This window comes from Dendrobates tinctorius, unplaced genomic scaffold (assembly GCF_039654945.1).
Source record: "Dendrobates tinctorius isolate UK_male_01 unplaced genomic scaffold, ASM3965494v1 ptg000036l, whole genome shotgun sequence".
NCBI classification, from domain to species: Eukaryota; Metazoa; Chordata; class Amphibia; order Anura; family Dendrobatidae; genus Dendrobates; species Dendrobates tinctorius.
The window spans coordinates 8565294-8590782 of record NW_027361704.1 but is presented as its reverse complement, the minus strand read 5'-3'; the positions used below and the strand labels follow the sequence as shown (position 1 = coordinate 8590782).

The 25489-nt window shown below is 45.5% G+C and overlaps 1 protein-coding gene across 5 annotated transcripts in view; it reads right to left on the bottom strand.

The window, feature by feature from the left end:
• Positions 1 to 25489, bottom strand: part of RUFY1 (RUN and FYVE domain containing 1) — a 573324-nt gene that overhangs the window by 403007 nt on the left and 144828 nt on the right. For all 5 annotated transcript variants that reach the window (XM_073573702.1, XM_073573703.1, XM_073573706.1 and 2 more), the window contains one exon: positions 23013 to 23074. In XM_073573702.1, coding sequence (XP_073429803.1) covers positions 23013 to 23074 — 62 coding nt within the window. The remainder of the gene's footprint in view (positions 1 to 23012; positions 23075 to 25489) is intronic.

Here is a 25489-nt window from a genome sequence, read left to right as displayed (position 1 = left end):
TGCTCGTCTTAGTGTCATAGAGGGGTTTTGCCTCGCTTTTTGTACCATATGAATAATTCTGTCCCTTTTGTGATCTGGCAAGTAACACACTTGGATGTTTGAATCCAGTGTCAGGCCTAGGAACTCCTGGACTCTCTTTGGTTCCAGCCTTGACTTTTTCAGGTTCAGAAGCCACCCGAGGTTTTTTAGAGTGCTCATCACTCGGTCCCTCTGTTCTGTGCATTTCTGGCCTGAGTTGCTCGCTATTAAAAAGTCGTCCAAATAAGGCACTATCAGAACATCCTGTTCTCTTATGTGAGCCATCATCTCTGCCACCAATTTCGTAAAGACCCGTGGAGCCACTGAGATCCCAAATGGCAGGGCCTTGTATTGGAATTCTCTTATTTCTCCTGCTATCGAGACTGCTAGCCTGAGGTATTGCCTGGATTCTTTGTGAATGGGGACATGGTAGTAGGCATCGCTGAGGTCTAGGACCACCATAAAGCATTGCGGAAAGAGAATTTTGATGGTCGATTTGATAGATTCCATCTTGAATTTTTCGTTCTTGATATAGCAATTCAGTCTTTTTAAATTTATGATGGTGCGGAAGGTGCCGTCTGGTTTGGTTACCAGGAAGAGAGGCGAGTAGAACCCCCTGCCTCTCTCCTGTGGGGGAACCTCCTGTAGGACTTTTTTGTCCAACATACTCAGAACCTCCTTTTCGAGGGCGTCCTGTTCGTTTTTTGACGACCTTATCGGGGTAATTATGTATTTTTGCGGCGGGAGAGAATAAAAGTTTATCCTTAATCCTGATCTTACAAGATTTATCAGCCAGGGATTGTTGGATATTTTCTCCCAGGCTGGGAGGAAAAAACTTAGTCTCCCTCCCATCCTGGGCCCACAGTCACTTGGCGGGTTTTTTATCCCGGGACGAGTTACCGAAGATGAACCCCCTTGTCCCTTCTTCTGTCTTCCCATTTTTGGTCGCTCGGGGGTCTCCTCTGGAAGAACTTTTTGTTCCGAAAGGACCGTTTAAAGCCTGTGGCGGTCACTGGTCCTAGGTTTGGGAAGCCTTTCTTTTTGTCGCCTGCCTTTTCGAGGATGTCATCCAAGGTTTCCCCGAAGAGGAATTTTCCTTCACAGGGAATGGCGCATAATTTTATTTTTGTCTGGAGATCCCCAGGCCAACATTTTAACCATAAAGCTCGTCTAGCTGCATTCGATAAGGCTGCTGTTTTAGATGACAATCTTATCGAATCAGCCGAAGAGTCGGCCAGGTAGGCTGCCGCCCCTCTTATCATTGGCATGGATTCCAGGATTTTATCTCTGGGAACCCCTTCCCTTATCTGTCTCTCCAATTGGTCTATCCATACCATAAGAGCTCTGGAGGTACAGGTTGCCGCTACCGCCGGCCTGATGTTTCCCCCTGCTGATTCCCAGGTGCCCTTAAGTAGGGTATCCGCTTTTTTATCTAACGGGTCTTTCAGGGTACCCATATCTTCAAAGGGGAGTGCAAACCTTCTTGAAGCTTTGGCTATCGCCACGTCTAGTTTGGGGGCCTTATCCCATGATGTGGATGCTTCCTCCTCAAATGGGTACTTCCTTTTGATGGAAGGAACCGTCGAGCTTTTCCTATCCGGTTTTTCCCATTCTTTATCTATGAGGCCTTGGACGTTCTTATTTAACGGAAATACCCTCCGTTTCTTTTGACTCAGTCCCCCGAACATAATGTCCTGGACTGATCTATCAGTCCGGGGGTCTTCCACCCCCATAGTGGATCTTACCGCCTTTACTAAGGCATCCACTTCGTCCAGGGGGAAACAATGACGACCTTCCGTCTCCTCATCGGAGGATGACGAGTCAGTATTTACAGTATGGGAGGTGACTTCCCCTGACGATAAGCTGTCTGATTGGGACTCTATCACCACGTCCCCCTTCCTTCCCTTCCTTTCCCGTTTTCTGGATGAAAGGGCACTCTGAATTTCTGCGCGGATTACCGCCCTTAGGTCTGCGGCATGATCCGGGGTTTCACTGCCGAGGACCTCCTGTATACAGGAGTCACACAATTTTTTCTCCCAGGGCATTGGTAATGGTTTCCCACAGGTGGGGCATTCCCTGTTCTTGGTCTTTTCTTTCTTCTTTCCCTGATAAGGGAAAGAAGTCTATTACAATGGGGAACATTCATGAAGATCCACTTACCCCTCATGCGCGGTTGCAGGTACCAGTTCTGGAAGTGGATCCAAATCCCTCACTGGGCGATCCACGGCAGGTGACTTGCTCCTTGCAGTAGACTGCTGCGTGGAGTGGCTGCTGGACCTGCTCCCCCGTCCGTCTTTATCCTTTTGGCGGCGCTGGTGATGCTGCCTTTGTTGCTGCTGCTGCTGCTTAGGCTGCTGTAGCTCCTCATGCCGGTCGCTATCCATCGCGCCTGAACGCTTCCAGCCCTGAGGCTGCTTTAGCGTTCCCAATTTGAATAAGCCGCCCTGGCGTCACCTGTCTTCCCGGCCTGCACCGCTGCTTCCCCCGGGGAGTGCGCACTGCGCATGTGCCGACCGCGGGGACCCGGAAGTTCCTCATTCTACTTCCGGGGCAGCGCCATCTTGGTACACCTCTGTACCCGGCGCTGCCCCTATACCGGCGTCCCCCGGCCCCTACTCCTCCCGGAGCGGCGGCCCGGTCCTCCCCGCCCGCTCACCCTGGACAGCCCCTCAGCTGCAGCGGTGGCGGCTTCGGCAACAGACCCCGCCGCGACAGGGGCCTTCCCGCTGTCTGACCGCGGACGGGACGGTCCCGGATCTTCACCTTCCGGTAAGCGCTGCGCTCCTGCTGCCGTGGTTCACCCGTCAAGGACAGGAACCCAACTGGGGGCGGAGGAGAGGTGCCGCTCTTTTGTCTGTAGGTTCCTGTCCTTGATGGGCGGACCCCCTCTCTCCATGGTGCTGTCATGGGTGAGGGAGAAATTAAAAATACAAACATCAGATTTTTAACCAAACAACCGGGTACCGCTAAATGCTTGAACAGTATTGTCCTCTTCATCGCCACCGGTTCTCGCACTGTTGTGCTGCCTTACATTACTATGCCTTAGACACAACATCTGGTGCCGCCCCAGAGTTACATCTACTGTGGATGATAAGATGGTTAACTCTTTGTTGTCTTCCAATTGGCAGGCCTTCAAAGTCTTCCTTCCCAGCACAGAACCAACGGGCCTACTGTGTCCTCCCTCCCTTTGGGACATGGTGGCCAATCACTGATGCCCTTGATCCGCGCCTGAGAGACACCGGCTACCTGGCAGGTTTATGGTAAGGCATGGGAAGAGTGGTGCTCGTTAATTAAAGGAAGGCCAGTCAATACGTGTGATCGGGCAAGATGCGACGTGGTGGTAGAATTCCTGAACCAGCTCAAGCGTAGAGGCACGTCGGGTACATCAGCGCAACGGCACTTATCTGGAATAGCCTTTTTCTTTGAGCTAATGGGAAGGGCGGACATAACTAAATATTTTTTTATCAAGCAAGCAGTTAAAGGATGGAAAAGGCTTCAACCTTGTCAAGAATGTTGCCCCGTTTCTTTAAGTCTGTTGCATAATACTATCACAATCTCTAAGACGGTATGCAGGTCACAATACGAGTCAACCCAAATATCTACAGCGTTTGCAATCGCATTCTTCGAGGCGCTACGAATTAGCAAACTAGTGCCGCAGTCAAAAACAGCATCAGTAGGCAGGTTAATTAAGGAGGATCTCGTAATATGTAGTGACGCTTTGCGCATTAGAGTGAGGAAATCCAAATATGACCCCACCGGTCGAGGGTCGTGGGTCCTGGTCAAGGCTTTAGACGGCCTCAAATGCCCTGTTAAAATAGTCAGACACTACACGGTTATAAGACATGAAAGCAGATTCTGTCTCTCACACACCGACGGGTCCCCGCTTACTAAATATAAATTTCACGCAATTTTTAAGCAACGTCTAGAAGCTGTCGGAGTAAACACTAAAGAATACGGAATGCATTCTTTCAGAATCGGAGCGGCCACCGAAGCAGCTAGGGCCGGTGTAGCGGAAGTTGAAGTACAGAGATTGGGCAGTTGGAAATCCGCATGCTTTGCAAGATACATAAGACCAGACCTGCTCTAAAACATCTTGTCTCTTCCAGGAGGTCATAAGCCCACAGTATGGGTAGTGGGACATTATTTTATTTATTGGGCGTGCAAAAGAGGCAGAATACGCCCCAGTGGGAAAATTTTTTACTTCCCACACCTAGAGGTCAACTGGAGAGACATCATAGGGCTCCAGTGGCGTCAGATCTTCCTGGAGGTGGTAAAAATTGCTAAGATGGCCAAAGGACCGCTGATGTTGGTATTAAACGCCGGAGGTAACGATTTGTGCAAGAAAACAGGTGCTGAGCTCTACACAATAATGTCAATGGACATAGAGCGGTTTGTTTGTTTTATACCAGATATGGTGGTGTGATCAAACACAATACCACGAGCGGTATGGAAAGGAGCTAAAGACCCTAAAGCCATCAACAAATCAAGGAGGAAGATCAACTCGAAGATGGCCAAATTCGTCAAAGAGACGACACAGCCAGATCACAGGTCCAATGGTGTTCACAGTGCCTCTATCTGCCTCATTATAAGGGAATCTTCTGCCTGAATCATGTATTTCAGAGATTAACATGGAAACCCCGATGCGAGCACTCAGCGTGGGATAAATGTGCGCCAAGCCTTACTGCGACCTTTAGGAGAAAGAATGAGCAAATCCACAGCAAGTGAAGAATTGGTGTTATTTATTTTTTACGCCGTTCCTCGTGCGGTATAAGTGATTGGGCGACATTCTTCGGGTCGGTGCAATTTTAGCGATACCAGATTTATATACTTTATGTTTAGCTTCTGTCACACACTAAAAGACTTTTTTTGCACCAAGTAGTTTTTGCATCGACATATTTTGAGAGCTATAATTTTTCTATATTTTGGCCCTCAGAGTCATGTGAGTTCTTGTTTTTTGTGGGACGAGCTGGCGTTATTATTGGTACCGTTTTCAGGCACATTACATTTTTTGATCGCTTTCTATTCCAATTTTTGTGGAGGCAGAATGAACAAAAAACAGCAATTCGGGAATTTTTTTGTTTTTTTTTTCTCTGTTTTGCATGTGGTAAAATTGATAAGGCAGTTTTATTCTTCGGGTCAGTACGTTAACAGCGATGCCACATTTATATCTTTTAGCATTTTTTTTATGTTTTAGCATCTTTACACAAAAACTTTCAGAAAAAATTATTTTTGCATTGCTTTATTCTGAGAGCTATAACGATTATTTTTCTGCTGATAAAACTGTATGGCTGCTTTTTTTTTTTGCAGGACGATAGCGCTTTCAGTGATACTATTTGTTTTACCATTCGTCTTTTTGATCGCGTTTTATTCCACTTTTTCCAATCAGCATGATGATAAAATATAATTTGCTACTATTTTGTGTGTTTTTTTTTTTTTTTAAGGCGTTCACTGATGGGGTTAACTAGTGACACTTTTATAGTTCGGATTTTTTCCGGACATGGCGAGACCAAACATGTACTTTTTTGTTTTAATTTTTTTTTACATAAAAATGTGTATTTATTAGTGGATTTTTATTATGTAATTTTTTACATTTTAAAAAAAATATTTTCTTTTTCACTTAGTCCCTTTATGGGACTTTCACTTTTTTCGCTTTGATTGCAGATATAATACATTGCAATGCACTAACACGGCAGTGCATTATACCTACACTGAAAGCTTCTGACACCATGCAGTGAGCGTGATCTCAGAGGCTTTCTGTAGCATGATGACCCGAGGGTTGTCATGACGACCCCGGGTCACCATGGCAACGATCAGGCCCCGCGATGACGCCGATCTGAAGGAAGAGGGAGCTCCCATCCATCTGCCTCCCTCCTGAACGCTGCAATTGAGCACTATCGCAGCAATTAGGGGGTTAACAGCCAGGGGCGGCATGGACACTGCTCCTGGCCGTTTGTGCAGACACTCAGCCACTAGCAGAGCTTAGCTGTTGCACTGATTGGGCAGGAAGTGCTGATATTTCAGCATCTCCTGCACGGTCATGTAATCTGGGTGCGGGAACCGACAGCATGGGTCCCTGCACCTCTTCCCGTGCCTCTTGCAGTCACAGACAGCTGTCCGCACTGAACTACCACTGCGTGTTTAAACGCAGTGATAGATTAAATGCATGACGGGCATAGCCCGTCCTGGTGCGGAAACTGACACCCGGTCATGACGGACTATGACCGTCAATGGACGTTAAGGGGTTAATCTGAACCAAAATAAATGTAAAGAAAAAATTATCAAAACACTGAATGCATTCCAAAATAGTACCAATAAATACTACAGAGATTGTTATGCAAAAGTAAGATCATACATTAAAAACATGAAAAAGTTGAAGTTCTTACAATTTGACAACCAATAAAAAAGCTATTTCTTCAAAATGATTTCAAAAACATTACAAAAAGGCATAACCTAATCTTATCGATAGGCAAAATCTCAGCGGTAGTCAAATATATATATATTTTTTTTTAAATGTGCAGTGATGAAACCACCAAGAAGAGTAAGATTAAGTAAATGTATTAAAAATCCAAAAAATTACAGAAGATACAAAAAATAAAAAAAATATTAAAAACAGCAACTATTGTAGAAGACTCACGTATAAGATCAGGTACACATTAGACATAGGTGCTTCTCACAAAATTAATAAGTTAATTTTAGTTCTTCAATACAAAAAGTGAAACTCCGAGTCATTACAATCAATCAGTGATCTATTTCAAGTGTTTACTGTATTTTTTTTTTTTTTTAGACTATAAGATGTACTTTTTCCCCGCCAAAATTTGGGAGAAAAATGGGGCGTGCTTCTTATACTCCGAACGCAGGCTTACCGGGGGGATTGTGGCAGTGGTGTAGCAGCATCCCTTCCTCAGAGAACCGGCAGCAGCAGAAGTGTGGTGATGCCGAAGTACGGTGTCGGCGGTGAGCAGTGTGGAGTGCATCACTGGTTTCCCTGCGGCCATCTTCCTGAAACCGTGGGCCGCTGCTGATGGCGCGTGCTCAGATAGAGATACCGGCTGACCTCTCGCGCTCAATTTTCCTGAGGCTGTGGGCTTCAGGAAAATGGCCACCAGAGGCCGTGCTTGCACAGATTGAGATCATTGATTGAGGCCATTTTCCTGAAGCCGAGGGCTGCCGAGAAACTGAAGGAAGCACTTGGATCTGCTCTCCGTGGACGCCGGACCACAGCATTGCCACATTTCTGCCGTCGGCATCCTGAGGAAGGGACCCTGTTCCATGCAACACATTCTGCTGTGCCTCACCGCCGACATCAGACCCATAGCAACGCACCGCTGGGATAACCCGGGTCTGCAGCATTGCCCCACTTCTGCAGCTGCCAGCTTGTTGAGGAAGGGACCATGCCTCCTGTGACCCCGCTCTCCCACCGCCAGCCCTCAGGTAAGATACCATAAGATGGACATCCTTTTTATTTTTACTATTTTCCATCCTCAAAATTTGGGGTGTGTCTTATGGTCCATTATACGCCGAAAAATACAGTATTTCTGTTAATGTTGATTATGGCTTACAGCCACTGAAAACCCAAAAGTCATTATCCCAGTAAATTAGAATACTTTGCAACACCAGTTTGAAAAAAAGATTTTAAAATCCAAAATGTTGGCCTACTTAAAGTTCAGTAAATGCACTCAATACTCGGTGGGGGCTCCTTTTGCATCAATTACTGCATCAAAGCAGCATGGCATGGAGACGATCAGCCTGTGGCACTGCTGAGGTGTTATGGAAGCTCAGGTTGCTTTGATAGCAGTCTTCAGCTCGTCTGCATTGTCTGGTGTCTCTTCTTGACAATACCCCATAGAGAATCTATGGGGTTAAGGTCAGGTGAGTTTGCTGGCCAATCAAGCACAGTGTTACTGTACTGTTGTTTTTTAAACCAGGTATTGATACTTTTGGCAGTGTGGACAGGTGCCAAGTCATGCTGGACAATGAAATTTCCATCTCGAAAAAGCTTGTCGGCAGAGGGAAACATGAAATGCTCTAAAGTATCCTGGTAGACCGCTGCGCTAACTTTGGCCTTGATAAAAACACAGTGGACCTACACTAGCAGATGACTTTGCTCCCCAAACCATCACTGATTATGGAAACTTCACACTAGACCTCAAGCAGCATGGACTGTGTGCGTCTCCACTCTTGCTCCAGACTCTGAAACCTTGATTTCCAAATGAAATGAATTTACTTTAATTGTGGAGTGTGTCAATGACTGCATTCTGGGCATCTGTCAAGTCACCAGTCTTCCCCATGATTGTGGAGCCTACTGAACCGGACTAAGGCACCTTTTCAATGCTTAGGAAGCCTTTGCAGGTGTTTTTTGTTAATAATTCTAAATTTACTGAGATAATGACTTTTGGATTTTCATTGGCTGTAAGCCATAATCATCAACATTAACAGAAATAAACACTTGAAATAGATCACTCTGTCTGTAATGACTCAATATATGAGTTTCACTTTTTGTATTGAAGAACTGAAATGAATTAACTTTTTGGTGACATTCTAAATCTGCGAGAAGTACCTGTATAAAGAATAGAAGGGTAGCATGATTAACCCCTTCTCACCCCCCAGCCTGGTTTAATAACGCTGAAACGCTTCAAAGGATCCTAATGATTCTAAGATTGTTTCTTCGTGACATATTGTACATAATGAGAGTGAACACATTTGTTTGACATGACTTGCATTTGTGAAATATTGGAAATTTACACGCGAGAGAATTTTCATATATTATGCCATAAATTTGCTTTCTGCAGATTAAATTTATGACAGCCTTTAAGAAAGTGAATTGGAGCATTGCGATATGATAAATTAAAATCATATACCGCATTATGTATAATTAAAGGAAGTGCAATAAACACCAATAATATATCAATAAACACAAAATTTATTAATAATAATGAATAAAAAAAATCAAGAAGAAGGTGTAACAATAATAAAAAGTATCATGTATTTTTTCCAAGTATCACACCTTCCTGTTATGAGCTCATTTTCTGCTCCACCAGCTGGGAGTTCTCCTTCCATTCTCCCTCTGGTGGTGACAGGAGGTAGTGAGGTTAGTTTAATTGGTAATGGTCTGCCACCTGACGAGGAGGATAATGATTGGATCTCTGGAGTATCAGACTGGATATAAGACAGCCGACGCCCTATCCTGTTGCTGGTGATTCAGTCTGCTTCTCAGGTCTTGGACTTCAGCTCTGCTCTAGTCAAGTTTTGTTGTTTTTGCTAATGTTCACACTTGCTCTTGTTGGTCAGCTCAGTTTTTGTGTGGTCAGCCAGCCCGGCTGGGCTGTGCTGAATTTCCACTCTTATTTATTTGCATTTGCCAATTTGCCTTTTGTCCTTTATTAGACTGGCCTCTTTTTTGCTCTGTCTCAGAATATTTCAGTGCTGATATAGTGGGAGAAGTCTAGTGACTTCAGGGTTAATTTTGTTATCAGAAGTGTTGGACATTATTTTGGGTAGGGTTTTTTTGGAAGATTGCAGACAGTATCTTTCCTTTTCTGGCCTTTCAAGTTAGTTTGGCCCCATCGTTTGCTCAGCCTATTTTTCTGCCTTTGTTTGTGTTTTCATCTTGCATCACCATCAATACATGTGGGGGGCTGTCTTTCCTTTGGGGTCTGCTCTGGGGGAGTTAGTTTTCCCTTTTCTTACTTTAGGCTTATTTAGTTCTCCGGTTGTGACGAGGCGTCCAGGACCATCGTAGGCACGCTCCACGAATGCTGCTAGTTGTGTGTTAAGATCAGGGATCTGCAATCTGCATAGTTACCAACCTCTCTGGTTTTCTGAGAATTAGCGTGTGTTGTTTTTCTCCTCGGTGACCCATTCATAACACCTTCCAGAACATTCCAGAATCTTCTATTCACATACTGAACTCTGCTATGTCAGCTGTGAGGGCTTGACCCCCCTTCCTTTCCTTAGCCTGCCAGCAGCTGCAACTTTCTCTCACTCACAGCCTGTGACACTGTCCACCCCCTTCCCCCCCCTCAGCCTCCACACACTCAGTGTAACCTGAGATACCAGTGAGTGATTTCCCTCCTCCCAGCAGGGAGCCCCTTCATCTTTCTCATGTGCTCTGACTTCTCATAAACTATAATGGGAATCTAATAATTTGGTCATAAAGCTACGTGAATTTATTATAGAAATGTGAAAATTACTGTGGTGTAGTGACGACAGTCGGTATCCACTAGGGGGCGCTGTGTGGGTGTCCCAGGACAGGCGTATAAGCATTTCCAGTGTCCTGATAGATGTAGGATGCTGAATGATCGTAAAGTATCTCAAGGTGGGTGGCCTTGAGATGAAGACTTGTGTATGTGTTGATCAGCAGTGATACTGCTGAGGTTTCGTGCCAATGGGTTAGGGAGAGCTGCCTACAAATCCACCCAGGGGTGAGTCTAGAATGCCATACTAAAGAATGTATGAATGCTTGTAGGACCTGTGAGGAGGTCATAGCCATGTGTCCCGGTGGGCATGGCTATGGACCATATAAAGTGGCCAGGGTAGGTCACATGAGTGAATGCTGGGACCCGGTTGGTCCGTTGTGGAAGGTCCAGCTGGGAGATGGGGCTTCCTGCCTGACAGCACATGAATGCTGTGAGTAATGGCTGCAAGCATCTGAGAGTTCCCTGGAGGGAATGAATGTCTGTGCTGAGAAGCAGCCATGAGGTAAACCCGGACAGGGGATATAACTGAGGCTAGAGAGCCTGTGTGCTTGACATTGCACAACATGTATGACTACAGGATAAACAGAGTGAAGCTCTGTCATGGACGCTATGCTGTTTGTATGAACTTTATGTTGCTGGTCATGGTTTATGATGCCTGAATAAACCGCGTGGACTGTTATGGTTTTATGGAAAATCAGTGCCGGATCTGATTATTTGGCTGCCATCGAGTATCCCCTACTTGAATGACAGCGCTACTTTACAATTGGTGTAAAATGCTACGGGCAGTGTTGTAGCCTTGTTGCTAGAAGCAACGGAAGGACTGCAAAATCCGGTTGTTAAGGGCAACGGTTTCCAAAGGCACATGGTACAGTGCTGGCAACGCTGAGCCAGGAGGGCTGACGGTCATGAAAGCCGTGTGATGTGCTGACCGTGGTCAAAGAAAGACTGTGGATTGCTATAGGGTGCCTCTGTGAATATGAGGTACCCGAGGACCTGTGTTGCAGACACAGGTAACGGACAGGTGTTCGTGTTGTACTGACCAGGGACAGTGAGAGACTGTGTACCTGGTGGGTTCAGTGTGCAAAGGTTCTGGAGGGTCAGTGTTGGGAGGTTCTGGGAGAAGAATCGGATCCCTGGTGCACATGTGGACTTGGACCTGGTGAGGCGTTTCTGTTGGACAGTCTCAGGCGGAGACGGATGTCCTGAATAGCACCCGCCGAGCCCCTGGACCTGGTGAGGCCGGTGTGTTGGGAAACCCGGGAAGGAGGGTCGGCTCTCTGAATAGCACCCGGTGCGCCCTGTGTGTTGGACGGTCTCAGGAGAGGAGACGGACGTCCTGAAGAGCACACAGACAGGGCACGTGAGTTGTGTGGTGTTTTTTTTTTTCTCTTGTGTTAACTCAGCTTGCGGTGGCTCAGTGGGGGGTCAAGGTGACAAGCGGCTTGCTGTAACTCAGTGGGGTTACAAAGGGGACAAGCGGCTTGCTGTAACTCGGCGGGGTTACGAAGGTGACACCAGCAGCTGTGTGTGAACGGCAGCCGGAGGTGTCGGTGATCGGTGACAGCAGGAGCTGTGGTGGTGGCAGCAAGGATTTGTGTGGTATCGTTAAAGACAAACTGCTTTGGTGTGAACTGTGGTCTAAGACGACCTGTAGAACGGACATGGGGAAATCCCGAAAGGGGGTGGAGTCCCAGAGAGGGGTGGTGACCCAAATCGGGGTGGTCCAGAGAGGGGCCGGTGTGTCAAAAGAGGAACAGCAATGTTCGCATATAACTTTTTCAGAATGTGGGATATTCTTTCCAGATAACGACGGGCCACAGGTGGGTACCGTAATGCTGCACCGAGGAGTCTCGGGTCGGCTGCTCTCAGAGTCAGGTGACTGACAGGAACTCCTCTCACTTTCTGTCTGGCCGAGAAAATGGTCCAGGTTCGCTGTAAACATGGGGTCACGGTGAACTATGCGGTAGACAGAGTAATGTTTGAGGGGTCCACAAGTGGTGAGTGCCAAGGTGGCGGGATACCACCTGACTTAGTGTATGCCTTGGAGAGGGGCCGGGACTTTATCGTGTTTGATGATATATGGCAGGAGGTTGGAGACGTTTCTACTGTTGGGCTAACAGATATTAAGACGGTGACGGCTTCTAAAGTGGACAGGTCAGAGGTAGACCTGACCGGAAGAAGGGGTACGTCTGCCCAACGGACGGTCCTGATGTCTCGCGACAGGACTGACGTTGACCGGATTGATAAGACGGCTGAAGTATTCACACAGTTAGTGGGTAACTGGAAGGATTACTCGACAGGCCGGGGTGACTCAGACTCTGGGGGTGACTGTGGCTCTGAGAGAGAAAGGGAGCACAGAATAGAAGAGCTAGAGAAAGAATTTTCTGAGCTTAAGGTCACCTGTCAACATGGCAAAACGTGAACAAGACCCTTAGGGAAGAGATTGAAGAACTCAGAGGAGTAGTAAAAGGTCTTCTGTGGGAAAAGAGCTTGGACAGAGACGTACAACAGCCGGGTTCGACTGATGGTGGGACGGAGCTGCCAGTGCCCGTCTTGGCAGAGGCTCGTGAAGAGATGAGATCTCGTGAAGTTGGGGAGCTAAGAACTGAAGAAGATAGTCACCCGGTCGGGTCAACTGTAGTGAGGGAAGTGTCCATGGTAGAGCCAGAGCCTCCTGGCCAGGAAGAGAGCAAGGCCACGACCTTCAAGTCTGTAATTGACGTGCCCGAGGACATGCAAGAAGCCTGTGCTGGGGAAGGTGTGCATGAGGCTTTTAAAGAGGCGGTCAAGGCGTGTAAGGTGCACTGGACACCTGAGACTCGGCAGTTGGTGATAGTATCAGCCAGGGAAGACACAGCAAAGCGGGTAGCTGTCCTGAAAAACATGCATCTGCAATGTCTTCACGCCAAACAGTTGGTCAGGCGGAGTAATATGAAAGCTGCTCGACGCCTAGAGTTAGCAAGGGAGGCTATGGATCGGCTGGGTTTGCGGAAAGATGTAGTTCCGGTACCCAAAGGTCTGATTGGGAGAATCATTGGAAGATTCGTGAAGGTAATGCAAGACCTTGTGAATATCTCTGGTGTGGTGAAGGTGAGGATCCCTCCTGATGAAGACCAGGTATCCAGTGAAGAGGGTAGGATTCCCATCATGGTGGTTGGCTCTGTGGAAAGCCTGAGAAACTTTCGGATGCTTTTGAAGTATCGAGTGGGGTACCTGCAAGAGATTGAGCAGATGAGGCTGGACCGTCGTCGGAACAATAAAGAGGTATGGAACACCAGGTGGTGGCCGCCTTCAACCCAAGATGTAAGGACCCGAAGGGTTCCTCCAAGTAGTGACATGGCAGGTGGCCGAAGAATGTCAGCAAGTGGCAGTTCGACAGGCCGTACGAGGCTGAGAGACCTTAGTTCCTGTGAGACGCTGAATGGGTCAGACTTAGGCCAGACAGTACGCTCGATTAAGACTTATGACCGCACCAACCGTGAGAGCCGGTCAGTGAGAGAAAGGAGTGTGGTGACTAAACAGTGTCTGATGACGCAGACAGACTGACTGGAGGACCAAAGATCAGGGCCGATATTCTGACGGCGGGGGGGGGGATTAACGTAGAGATGAGGCCGTATGACGGACGGAGACGGTTCTCTCAACCTGTGGGGGCAAGGTGTAATGAGTGCCCGGTCACGAGATCCTGGGGTAATGTGTGTTCGACCCCACAAGTTTAAACAGAGGAAAGAGGTATGTGGTGTAGTGACCACTGTGTCCGCTAGGTGGCGCTGTGTGGGTGTCCCAGGACAGGCGTATAAGCATTTCCAGTGTAATGTATCTCAAGGTGGGTGGCCTTGAGATGAAGACTTGTGTATGTGTTGATCAGCAGTGATACTGCTGAGGTTTCGTGCCAATGGGTTAGGGAGAGCTGCCTACAAATCCACCCAGGGGTGAGTCTAGAACGCCACACTAAAGAATGTATGAATGCTTGTAGGACCTGTGATGAGGTCATAGCCATGTGACCCGGTGGGCGTGGCTACGGACCATATAAGGTGGCCAGGGTAGGTCACATGAGTGAATGCTGGGACCTAGTTGGTCCGTTGTGGAAGGTCCAGCTGGGAGATGGGGCTCCTGCCTGACAGCACGTGAATGCTGTGAGTAATGGCTGCAAGCGTCTGAGAGTTCCCTGGAGGGAATGAATGTCTGTGCTGAGAAGCATCCATGAGGTAAACCTGGACAGGGGATATAACTGAGGCTAGACAGCCTGTGTGCTTCACATTGCACAACCTGTATGACTACAGGACAAACAGAGTGAAGCTCTGTCATGGGTGCTATGCTGTTTGTATGAACTTTATGTTGCTGGTCATGGTTTATGATGCCTGAATAAACCACGTGGACTGTTATGGTTTTATGGAAAATCCGTGCCGGATCTGATTATTTGGCTGCCAAGCAAGTATCCCCTACTTGAATGACAGCGCTACCTTACAATTGGTGGAGAATGCTATGGGCAGTGTTTGTAGCCTTGTTGCTAGGAGCAACGGAAGCGGACTGCAAAATTCGGTTAAGGGCAACGGTTTCCAAAGGCACATGGTACAGTGCTGGCAACGCTGAGCCAGGAGGGCTGACAGTCGCGAAAGCCGTGTGATGTGCTGACCGGGGTCAGAGAAAGACTGTGGATTGCTACCTTACACTACATATCCGGGAAGGTCTTTGACGGGACTATTTAGCCTGTGTGTTTCCAAATTCTAGCTTCAGCGGAATCAGAAAGTGGATTCTTGCGCAGCTGGGGCAGCCCGATGCTTCGGGTTTGGTTTTGAATAAACGCCAGCGTCAAGCTGAATAAGATACTATGTGCATTTCTATACGAGGTACCCTCTGCGAGATATGATTATTTTAGTTTTCTTAGCCAGATTGTAACTCTGAAAGCAGGGGGAGGACTGCCACAAACCAGCCCCCTTAGTGATGTCACAAGCCAAAAGGTATAAGGTACTTTCCCTCAGTCTGCAGTCACTTCGTACCTGGGAAACTGCTGCAACCAGACCCCTCAATGCATTGTGATGTCTGGCTCCTCCCACCAGCATGGTTTTGCCCAAGATGATCTAAGCAATACGTGAGTTTATTTCTGCTTTTAATCCCCTTTTATTTGTATTCGCTTTGTACATAATTTAATTGTCTCATATTGTAAAATCTTTTTTATACCTTCTGTAAAACATTGCCTACCTTTTGAATATAAAACTACTAGTTTGTTTCCATGTTCTATACCGAACTTTTACGTGCCTGAAGTAATTACGCTACTAATTTGGGTTGGCTTCGTACTACTTTATTAATTTTAATTATTAATAGAGAAATCGGAAGCTGGTAGCAGCGAAGTGTGCTCTGGGCTAGCTGGCAGTGACGAAAGGGGTTATATAAGCAGATTGTCTGGCTTCGTACAGAGCCTCTATATTTCCCTCGCTGCAGCGGGCCTAATAGCCTGTGAACAACAAGTAGCCCGTCCGGCGACTAATTATCCTAAGTGCAATTCCCTGACTGACCTGAGGGTAAGGGGGGCGTGACACATTGTGGCAGCAGTGGGATAACTACAATAAGCCCCTGCGGTAAATTGTTAGGGCAAGACTATCTTGCTGTTTTCATCACATTGTTGGCAGAGGTGGGATAACTAAGATAAGCCCCCCGGTACATGTGATAGTCGTGTGCGGCCAAAAGTCAATAAGCCCCGACCGTGATAGAAGGCAAGTGCCGAAACACGCGTAGAGGACCTGCTGACATTCTTTGATACACCTAGTGACACAGCATATCTTTTTCATTAGCACATTACCTTCTAACATTGTCATATTCTCCTCTTGCACTTTTATCACTTTATATTTCTCTTTATTGGCTCACACAGCCTATGCTGCATTATTTAAGAATTTGTCATTGCATTTTTTGCACACCTTTTTGCACTTACCTTTTTATACTTTCTTTACATTAATTCACTCTGAGATTTCTTTTTTCCTGATTTTTAATTACATATGTTATACTATTAAGGGGCTATCATGTTACTTGTATATTGATTATTTTTTGGGCATTATGCAATATTTACTTTTTATAAACCTATCAGGGGCATAATGAAATTTTAATGTCATTATCATTATATGTGTTACATGCTCCATTACCTCACTCAGCTATTTTTTATTTTATTATTCACTAGCTGAAGAGCCCGGCGTCGCCCGGGCATAGTAACTGACTTCATCACTATGAAAATTGTAGATTCACTCTGAAGGCATCAAAACTATGAATTAACACATGTGGAATTATTTAATTAACAAAAAAGTGTGAAACAACTGAAAATATGTCTTATATTCTAGGTTCTTTAAAGTAGCCACCTTTTGTGGACCCGAGTCATCGTATATTGCTGGATGATCAACAGCTTACTAAAGAAAAACAAGCTATGATTGAGGTAGCAGTTAACATCGTAACATAACAGTTTTGAAGGCTGAAGGAAGACCTTGTGTCCATCTAGTTCAGCCTTTTTTCAGTGCAGCTGTTCTGCATTGCTGATCCTGGGGAAGACAAAAAACCCACAGAGTAGAAGCCAATTTTCTCCATAGGGAAAAAAATTCCTTCCCCTAAGCTGGGTCAACCATCTACCTATAATATTCTGTTATTCGTAACCTTCTATACTGTTACTCACAAGAAAAGCATCCATTCTTTCTTAAATTCATTCACTGAGTTGGCCATCACCACTTCCTCAGGAAGAGAATTCCAGAGCCTCACTGCTCTTACCGTGAAGAACCCTCTTCTATGCTGGTGCAGAAATTGTCTTTCCTCCAAACGAAGAGAATGCCCCCTTGTTCTTGTCACAGTCCTTGGTACAAACAGTTCATTGGAGAGATCTCTGTATTGCCCTCTGATATACTTGTACATATATATCAAGTCTCCCCTAAGTCTTCTCTTTTCTAGACTAAATAGACCCAATTGTGATAACCTTTCTGGGTATTGTAGTGAACCAACTCCATTTATCATTTTAGTAGTATGCCTTTGAACCCTTTCAAGTTCAGTAATGATGAGTGGGCTACAGGACGGCCTAGAGAGGACTCGGGTCCTGCCAGTGCTAATGCTGTTTCTTCCTCCTCATCAGATGAGGAGTTTCATTTTGACAAGTGTTTGGATGACATGAAGCAGGTAATGCGTTGCTGCAGGGAAAAAGATTCCACTCCCATAGAAAACAGATGCAACATTTTTCACTTGCTCTCAAAGAAGAAGAGTTCAATCGTTCATCAAACCTGACTGTGCACAAGGCAATTCCTTTATACCCTGAAATTGTTATAGATGTTGCCCATGTGGTTACCGATTTTCCACCAACCTCAGTGTAGAGACGTTAAAATAATTAGGTCAGATTTGATGTCATCTATGAAGGAGGATCTGATGGAGGCGATCCTATTTCTCAGAACAAAATCATAGACGGCACAAATGTTATTCAGTACGTTTTCCATTTACTGCACAGTGTATAATAAACTGCAACTATGCAAAAGTGTTTTGCTTTAAAGTTGTATTCCAAAAAATGTATTTTATGTTCTATCTAAATGGCTTGATTATTATATCATAATTAGCTGAAGAGCCCGGCGCTGCCCGGGCATAGTAACTAACTACGGTTAGTTATAACAATATGTATATATACACATACATACACACACACACACACACACACACACACACATGGGTTGGACAAAATAATGGAAACACCTAACGTTTTGGCATCATAGTCTTCGAACATGTTATAAACATGGAAACCGTGACATATGGTAATGTTTTGTAGTTGATTATTTGTGTTAGGTGATATGTGTTATGTGTATGTAAATTAACGGTTTGTTTTGCAGAATTGTAAGAACATTGATGAAAACCTGATACCAATGGCAGACCTCTCGGATTTTCAAAGAGGCCAAATTGTTGGTGCCCGTATGGCAGTTGCTACTGCAACAGAAAGTGCACGAATGCTTGGCGTGTCAAGAGGTACTGTCTCCAAAGTAATGACTGCGTTTGAAAAAGAAGGAAAAACATCCGCAGCAAAGCACAGGTTCGGCAGAAAGTCTAAGTTGACTGAGAGAGACGTCGGACTCTAAAGCGAATTGGGGGAGGATCGCAAGACCACGGCTCCAAAAAAATCACTGCTGAGCTCAATGAACACCTACAGAACCCAGTTTCCACGAAAACTGTTCGTCGGGAGCTGCACAAATCTGGATTCCACAGAAGAGCTGCAATTCGAAAACCACTGCTCTAAATGACAAATGTTTCCAAGTGTTTAGAGTGGTGTAGAAACCTCCAGAAAAGGTCCCTCGAGCTGTGGAAACATGTGATATTCACAGACGAATCATCGTTTACCCTATTTCCAACCTCTGGCCGAGTGTACATTTGGAGACAGCCGAAAGAAGCATTCCATCCAGACTGCCTTCTCCCAAACGTAAAACATGGCGGAGGTTTTGTGATGATCTGGGGTGCTATTTTGTGGAGATCCGCTGGGCCAAGGATATCCCTTCATGGAAGAATTGAGAGCCGAGATTATTTAGGCATTTTGGGCGACCAAGTGCATCCTATGGTCCAAGCTCTGTTCCCGGAGGGGGAACGCCATCTTTCAGGATGATAATGCACCAATTCATACACCTAGAATCGTTACAGCATGGCACAAGGAACATTGTAATGAAGTTGAGCATCTCATCTGGCCCCCCACAATCCCCAGACCTCAACATTATTGAGCATTTATGGTCAAATTTAGAGATTCAAGTTAGACGTCTATTTCCGCCGCCATCGTCGCTCAAAGAACTGGAGGGTGTTTTAACTGAACAATGGGCTAAAATTCCTTTGGAAACAATTCACACCTTGTATGAATCCATACCTCGGAGAATTGAGGCTGTAATCGCCGCAAAAGGTGGACGTACACCGTATTAAACTAACTTTTGTTGATGTTTCCATTATTGTGTCTAACTCCTATATATATATATATATATATATATATATATATATATATATATATAATATTACACACCGCCGAGATTTTCAGGTCATTTTTTGGGGGCGGAAAGTCCCCCTCTCGGCTTATACACGAGTCATATACCGGGGGGGGGGTCGGCGGGGGAGCGGGGGTGTCAGATCATACTCACCCTCTGCAGCCCCCCTGCTTGTTCCATGTTGTCGGCGCTGCTCTTCCTTCCTGCTTCAGCTGTCAAGTGTAATCGCTCATTAAATATGCGCATATTTAATTAGCGGTACCACGTGACCACTGAAGCGGGAAGGAAGAGCAGCGCCGACAACATGGAACAAGCAGGGGCTGCGCTATATATGCTCAGCCGCCACAAAATCAGATCCGGCACAGATTTTCAATAAAATCATAACAGTCCATGCGGTTTATTTAGCAGCATAAACCCACAGAAGCAACATAAAGTTCTTATACAGCATAGCGTCCATGACAGAGTTCAGCTCTGTAATCCCTGTGGTTACACAGGTTAAACATACACCGGCTTTCTAGCCTCAGTTATCTCACTCACGTCAGGGTCACTCATGGTTAATAATAATAATAATAATAATAATAATAATAATAATAATATTTATTTTTATATAGCGCTAACAAATTCCACAGCGCTTTACAGTTTGCACACATTATCATCACTGTCCCCGATGGGGCTCACAATCTAAATTCCATATTAGTATGTCTTTAGAATGTGGGAGGAAACCGGAGTACCCAGAGGAAACGCACGCAAACAAGGGGAGAACATACAAACTCCTTGCAGAGGTTGTCCTTGGTGGGATTCGAACCCAGGACCCCAGCGCTGCAAGGCTGCAGCGCTAACCACTGAGCCACCGTGCCGCCCATATGGTCCTTTACCATGCGGCAGACGTCCATTCCCTCCAGGGAACTATCAGGCACATGCAGCCATTAACACAGCGTTCCCTTGCTGTCAGAAGGGAGCCCCATCTCACTCAGACGGGACCTTCCACACTGGACCAACCAGGTCCCAGCATTCATCACATGTGACCTACCCTGGCCACATTATATGGTCCATAGCCACGCCCACCAGGTCACATGACAATGACCTCATCACAGGTCCTACAACCACTCACACTCTTTACAACAGGGTTCTTTAAACCCCCCTGGGTGGGTTTGCAGGTAACTGGCCCGCCCATCTCCCTAGTTACCTGGAGACTTCTCCCTCACATTAAAGCAGCACCTCAGCAGTATCACTGCTGATCAACACATAAGTCTCCATCTGAAAGCCACCCACTTTGAGATACATAATGGCCATTCAGAATTCTGCCATTCATCCTTTCTCCTGGGACATCCACACAGCGCCCCCTAGAAACACAGTGGTTACTACACCACTAATATATATATATATATACACACACACACACACACACACACTCTCTGAGTGTAGAGCCCCGCCCACTCCGCATAGCCACATTCATTATAATATCCCACATCATCCAGTCAGCCAGAGCCACCGGACTACTACCCCTAATATCCCACATCATCCCGTCAGCCAGAGCCACCGGACTACTACCTCTAATATCCCACATCATCCCGTCAGCCAGAGCCATTGGACTACTATCCCTAATATCCCACATCATCCCGTCAGCCAGAGCCATCGGACTACTACACCTAATATCCCACATCCTAACTTCCATACCAGGTGTCCATTCAAGAGGGAAGATGTGCCTACGGGATGGAGTATGTGTGATGGGGATATGGGCAGGGAGGGGGGATTCATTTTTGTCATGTGCTCTCTGCTCCTTTCTAGGGGCAGACAATGGCTGGGAGCTTATGTTCCCGGGGATATTAGATTTCTCCCACCATAACAGTGTCTGCTGAGGTGCTGTCGTGGAGTGAGAAAACTATTGCTCATAGCAACCTATCACAGCTCAGCTTCTTAGCTTAGTGATTGGTTGCAAGGAAAATTGTTGCTCATAGCAACCAATCACAGCTCAGCCTTTTTTAAGCAGCTCTGGTGAAATGAAAGATGCTTCGTGATTGGTTGGTGATACACACACCGTATATGCGCGTGTATAAGCCAACCTGTGTATAAGCTGACCCCCCTAATTTTGTCACAAAAACTGGGAAAACTTATTGACTCGCATATAATCCGAGGGTGCACAGTGAGTGGCCCCAGATGAGTCATGTGTGAGGGAGTCAGAGTTGGAGTCGGAGTCATAGAAATTGAGGAGTCGGAGTTGGAGGTTTGGCTTACCGACTCCACAGCCCTGGTTTTCATTGGTACCGTTTTCGGGCACATGAAATTATTTGATCACTTTTTATTCTGATTTTTGAGAGGCAGATTGTTTTTACCGTTCTGCATGTGGTAAAATTGATAAGGCAGTTTTATTCTGTATCGCTGTAATCGTATTGACCCGAAGAATAAAACTGCCTTATCAATTTTACCATGGAACTCGTTCCGCAAAAAATAAGACCTCACATGACTGAAAATATGAAAAATTATAGCTCTCAAAATTTGGTGATGCAAAAACTATTTTACAATAAAAAGCGTCTTTTAGCGTGTGACAGCTGCCAAACATAAAAACCCGCCATAAATAGTAAATCAACCCCCCCCTTTATCACCCCCTTTGTTAGGGAAAAATAATAAAATTAAAGAAAAATGTATTTACTTCCATTTTCCCATTAGGGTTAGGGCTAGGGCTAAGATTAGGGTTAGGGGTGTGTTGGGGTTAGGGTTGGAGTTAGAATTGGGGGTTTCCACTGTTTAGGCACATCAGGGGCTCTCTAAAGGTGACATGACGTCAGATCTCAATTCCAGCCAATTTTGCGTTGAAATTGTCAAACTGCGCTCCTTCCCTTCTGAGCTCTGCCATGCGCCGAAACAGTGGTTCCCCTCCACATATCAGGTATCAGCGTACTCAGGACAAATTTCACAATAACTTTTGCAGTCCAATTTCTCCTGTTAACCTTGGTAAAATTAAAAAAAATTGGACCTGAAGTAATTTTTTTAGTGAAAAAAAGTTAAATGTTCATTTTTTTTTTTTTTTTACAGAAAAGCTGTATATCATTGTACCGTGTTAGCCAGTAGATAGAAAAATTTTCAGAATTGAGTCCTCAGTAGTTGATCCCTTTAAATGGCTAAGTGAAAAGATGGTAACAAGTTACAAGCTTTCGCGACTAGCCTGATGAATAGACCTGAGTAGACTAAAATAAAATAATTTTTTGTTAAACATTCAAAAAATTCCTGTGAAGCACCTGAAGGGTTAATAAACTTCTTGAATGTGGTTTTGAGTACAGTCAGAGGTGCAGTTTTTAGAATGGTGTCACTTTTGGGTATTTTCACCTTCAAATGTGATGTGGTCCAACAAAAAAGAACAAAAAAAAAAAAAACATAGTGTTGTAAAAATGAGAAATCGCTGGTCAACTTTTAACAAAAATGCAAGACAGCGCGCTTTTGTGCACTGGGCGCAGCGCCAGCAAAATCATACCAGCGCACGGTCAGCGTACCCAACGCTAAATATAGGGTACGGTGATCGCATTCAGTGTCATGCGATCCTAGGAGGAACTGACCGGAGGGGGCGCGGCCGGTGGCGGGGCTTAGCGGCGGCCCTGCACCCCAGAACGCTAGTGTGAAACTAGCCTAAGTCAATGTATCAAGGAAAAAACTAAAACTTCAGAATCACTGGGATATGTTCAAGCATTCCAGAGTCATTATTAACACTCAACGTGACATGTCAGATTTGAAAAAAATGGAGCCTGGTCATGAAGGTCAAAATTAGCTTCAAAGGGGTTAAAATATACAACATTAGAAAACATGTTACATCATGGAAAATAAAATCAATTGTAATACATACTTTTTTTCACTATCATTTAGCTGCACATCCTTGAGACAGAAAGAAAAGTCAATGATGCCCACCTAAAACAGCAAAAAAAAAAAAAAACAAAGAAAGAAATTAAAAAAACAAAACAAATGTGTACACAAAAGAATCACAAAGGAAAACCCTCTTTAAAGAGAATCTGTCGTGTGAAAAAAAGCTATTACCCTGCAGATATTGCGTTAATCTGCTGGCTAATTGTGTTGTGAACATTCCCAATGCTGGAATTTAAACCTCCACTGCCGGGAGGAAATAAACTTTATTCCGCCAGGCACTGTTTGGATTCCAGTCAAGGAGGTGGTACCAAGGAGGTTTGAGTCACTGATTTGTGTATAGGGAGCAGGGGCTGTAATCGCGCCCCCAACACGGACTTGACAGCCGATACTAATATTGAGTTGCTGTCAGTGTCGCTGCTCTTTAAACAAAGCGGTGACTGAACCCATGCCGACACTGCTTGCATGACTGGAACCAGAATGCTGCTTGAGGGAATAAAGTTGTTTTACTGCCTCCCAGTAATACCCAGATATATGATATTTGGTCTTAAATGAAAGATAATTTTGTAAGAAGACATATTATACTTCTGTCATCACTCTTTGAGCCTCGCAGCCAGAGACATGGCCCGCAGAAGTTTTTTTTAGTAACTTTCAAAAGGGGAGTACATTCCCTAGCTCTGCACACTCTGTGAGGTCATCGAGGGGGGAGATCCTTGGTTTTGGGCAAAGGTTTAAATCTCAGAGGCCCATACAAAGGGAGGTCTTTTGCCCGGGTAATCAGCTATGGAAAGCTGTACATTTTGACAGATTGCTCTTGGAAGGTTCCCCTCCACCCTCCTCCACATGGCGTGCCAGTGACTGAGATGTGTAAGTTTCATATTTTAATCCATTTATTTTGTAACCATCTGTATATACTGCATCTTGTCTCTTTTATAAGGCTATTTTCACACTAGCGTATTACCGAGGTACGGACAGCTACGGGCTTCATCTGTGAAGCTCCACCCACTGCCGCACCTCCTCCCGTCAGCGCCGCCTACCTCGGCATGCATACCCCATCTTTTGCATTGGGTCTGCAGGCCGTGCCGATGTATGCGGATTCCTCCGCATGCGTCGTTTTGATGGTGCGGCGACCCGTGCAAAACGCAACGTGATGCATTTTGGTGTGGTCGCCACACAGTCAAAACGACACATGCAGCGGCATCCGCATACATTGGCACGGCCTGCGTACCCAATGCAAAAGATAGGGTGCGCATGCTGCATGTTGAGGTAGGCGGTGCGGCCATGGGCGGAGCTTCACAGAGGAAGCCCGCAGCCGTCCACACCTTGGCAATACGCTAGTGTGAAACTAGCCTAACATCTTTTATATTTTTGTAAACACTGCCTATATTTTCTGGAGTAAATCTACAAAAATTACTAGTTTTGTTTTCCTTGCTCTATAAACATACCGCCACGACCTCCGTGCTAATTACGCTACCTTGTGGGTGGGCTCCTGACCAGATATTGGTTTTGATGTCTAACGAGGAGCTGGTGGCAGCCAAGTGTTCTGGGAGACTCTGGCAGTGATGGAACGGAGGGTTTATGTGTATTACCCGCCCTGGGACTGGAGATATACATACCGCCCTCACGGCAGAGTGTCCAATAGCCAGTACACAGCAAGGCAGCCTTTCAGGTGACTACTTATCCTAGGTGTAGTTCCCTGACTGACTTGAGGGTAAGGGGAGTAAAAGAGCTGCAAGTTCCTAAACTGGAACTGAAAAGTGGTATATAATAAATCCCTGACAACTGGGGGCAACCACGCATCCCCCGGTTCCTGACACTTCCCATAAGTTAGATGGGCAGGCTTAGCCACACGTCATCCTGCCTATGCTGCACACATTTTGGAGGAGTTGGCCAAGACTGGCATGCAAATGTCAAAAGTTGTAAAAATGTTCTCAACTTGCAAGCTCCACTAAAAAAATTTGCAACTTTTAAGGTGTTTTAGGATAGAGTTCTGGTATAAAATTTTATAGAATAGAACACTTCCTCAATGTTGAAAAGTACAGTATGTAGAAACAGAGCACAATTACATAGAGTTCTAAAATAAGGCAAAATTATAAAAGGTGTGCTTTCAAGCATACCAGCCACAAGGCAGTGTAAGGTAGAAGACATTGTCCAACAAGCCTAGCAAATGCGTGTACCAGTTTTGCAAACTCATTTTAAGATAATATTCATAAATCTTCCAAATAACAATGTATTAATATCTTGTTGTATAATAATAATAATAATAATAATAAATAATATTGCTGACATTGTGGTGAATCCATAAGCTTATCCAAGTATAATTCTACTTCTAGGCGACCGCCCCTTCCATGAATTGGTAGCTGTGGCAGTGGTTGAGTATTTTGCCTCCGCTGTTATCAAGGGGGCTGATGCATCCTGTAAGTGCATTAGTTTCTGACCTGTGTTGGTAAACATGGCTGCATT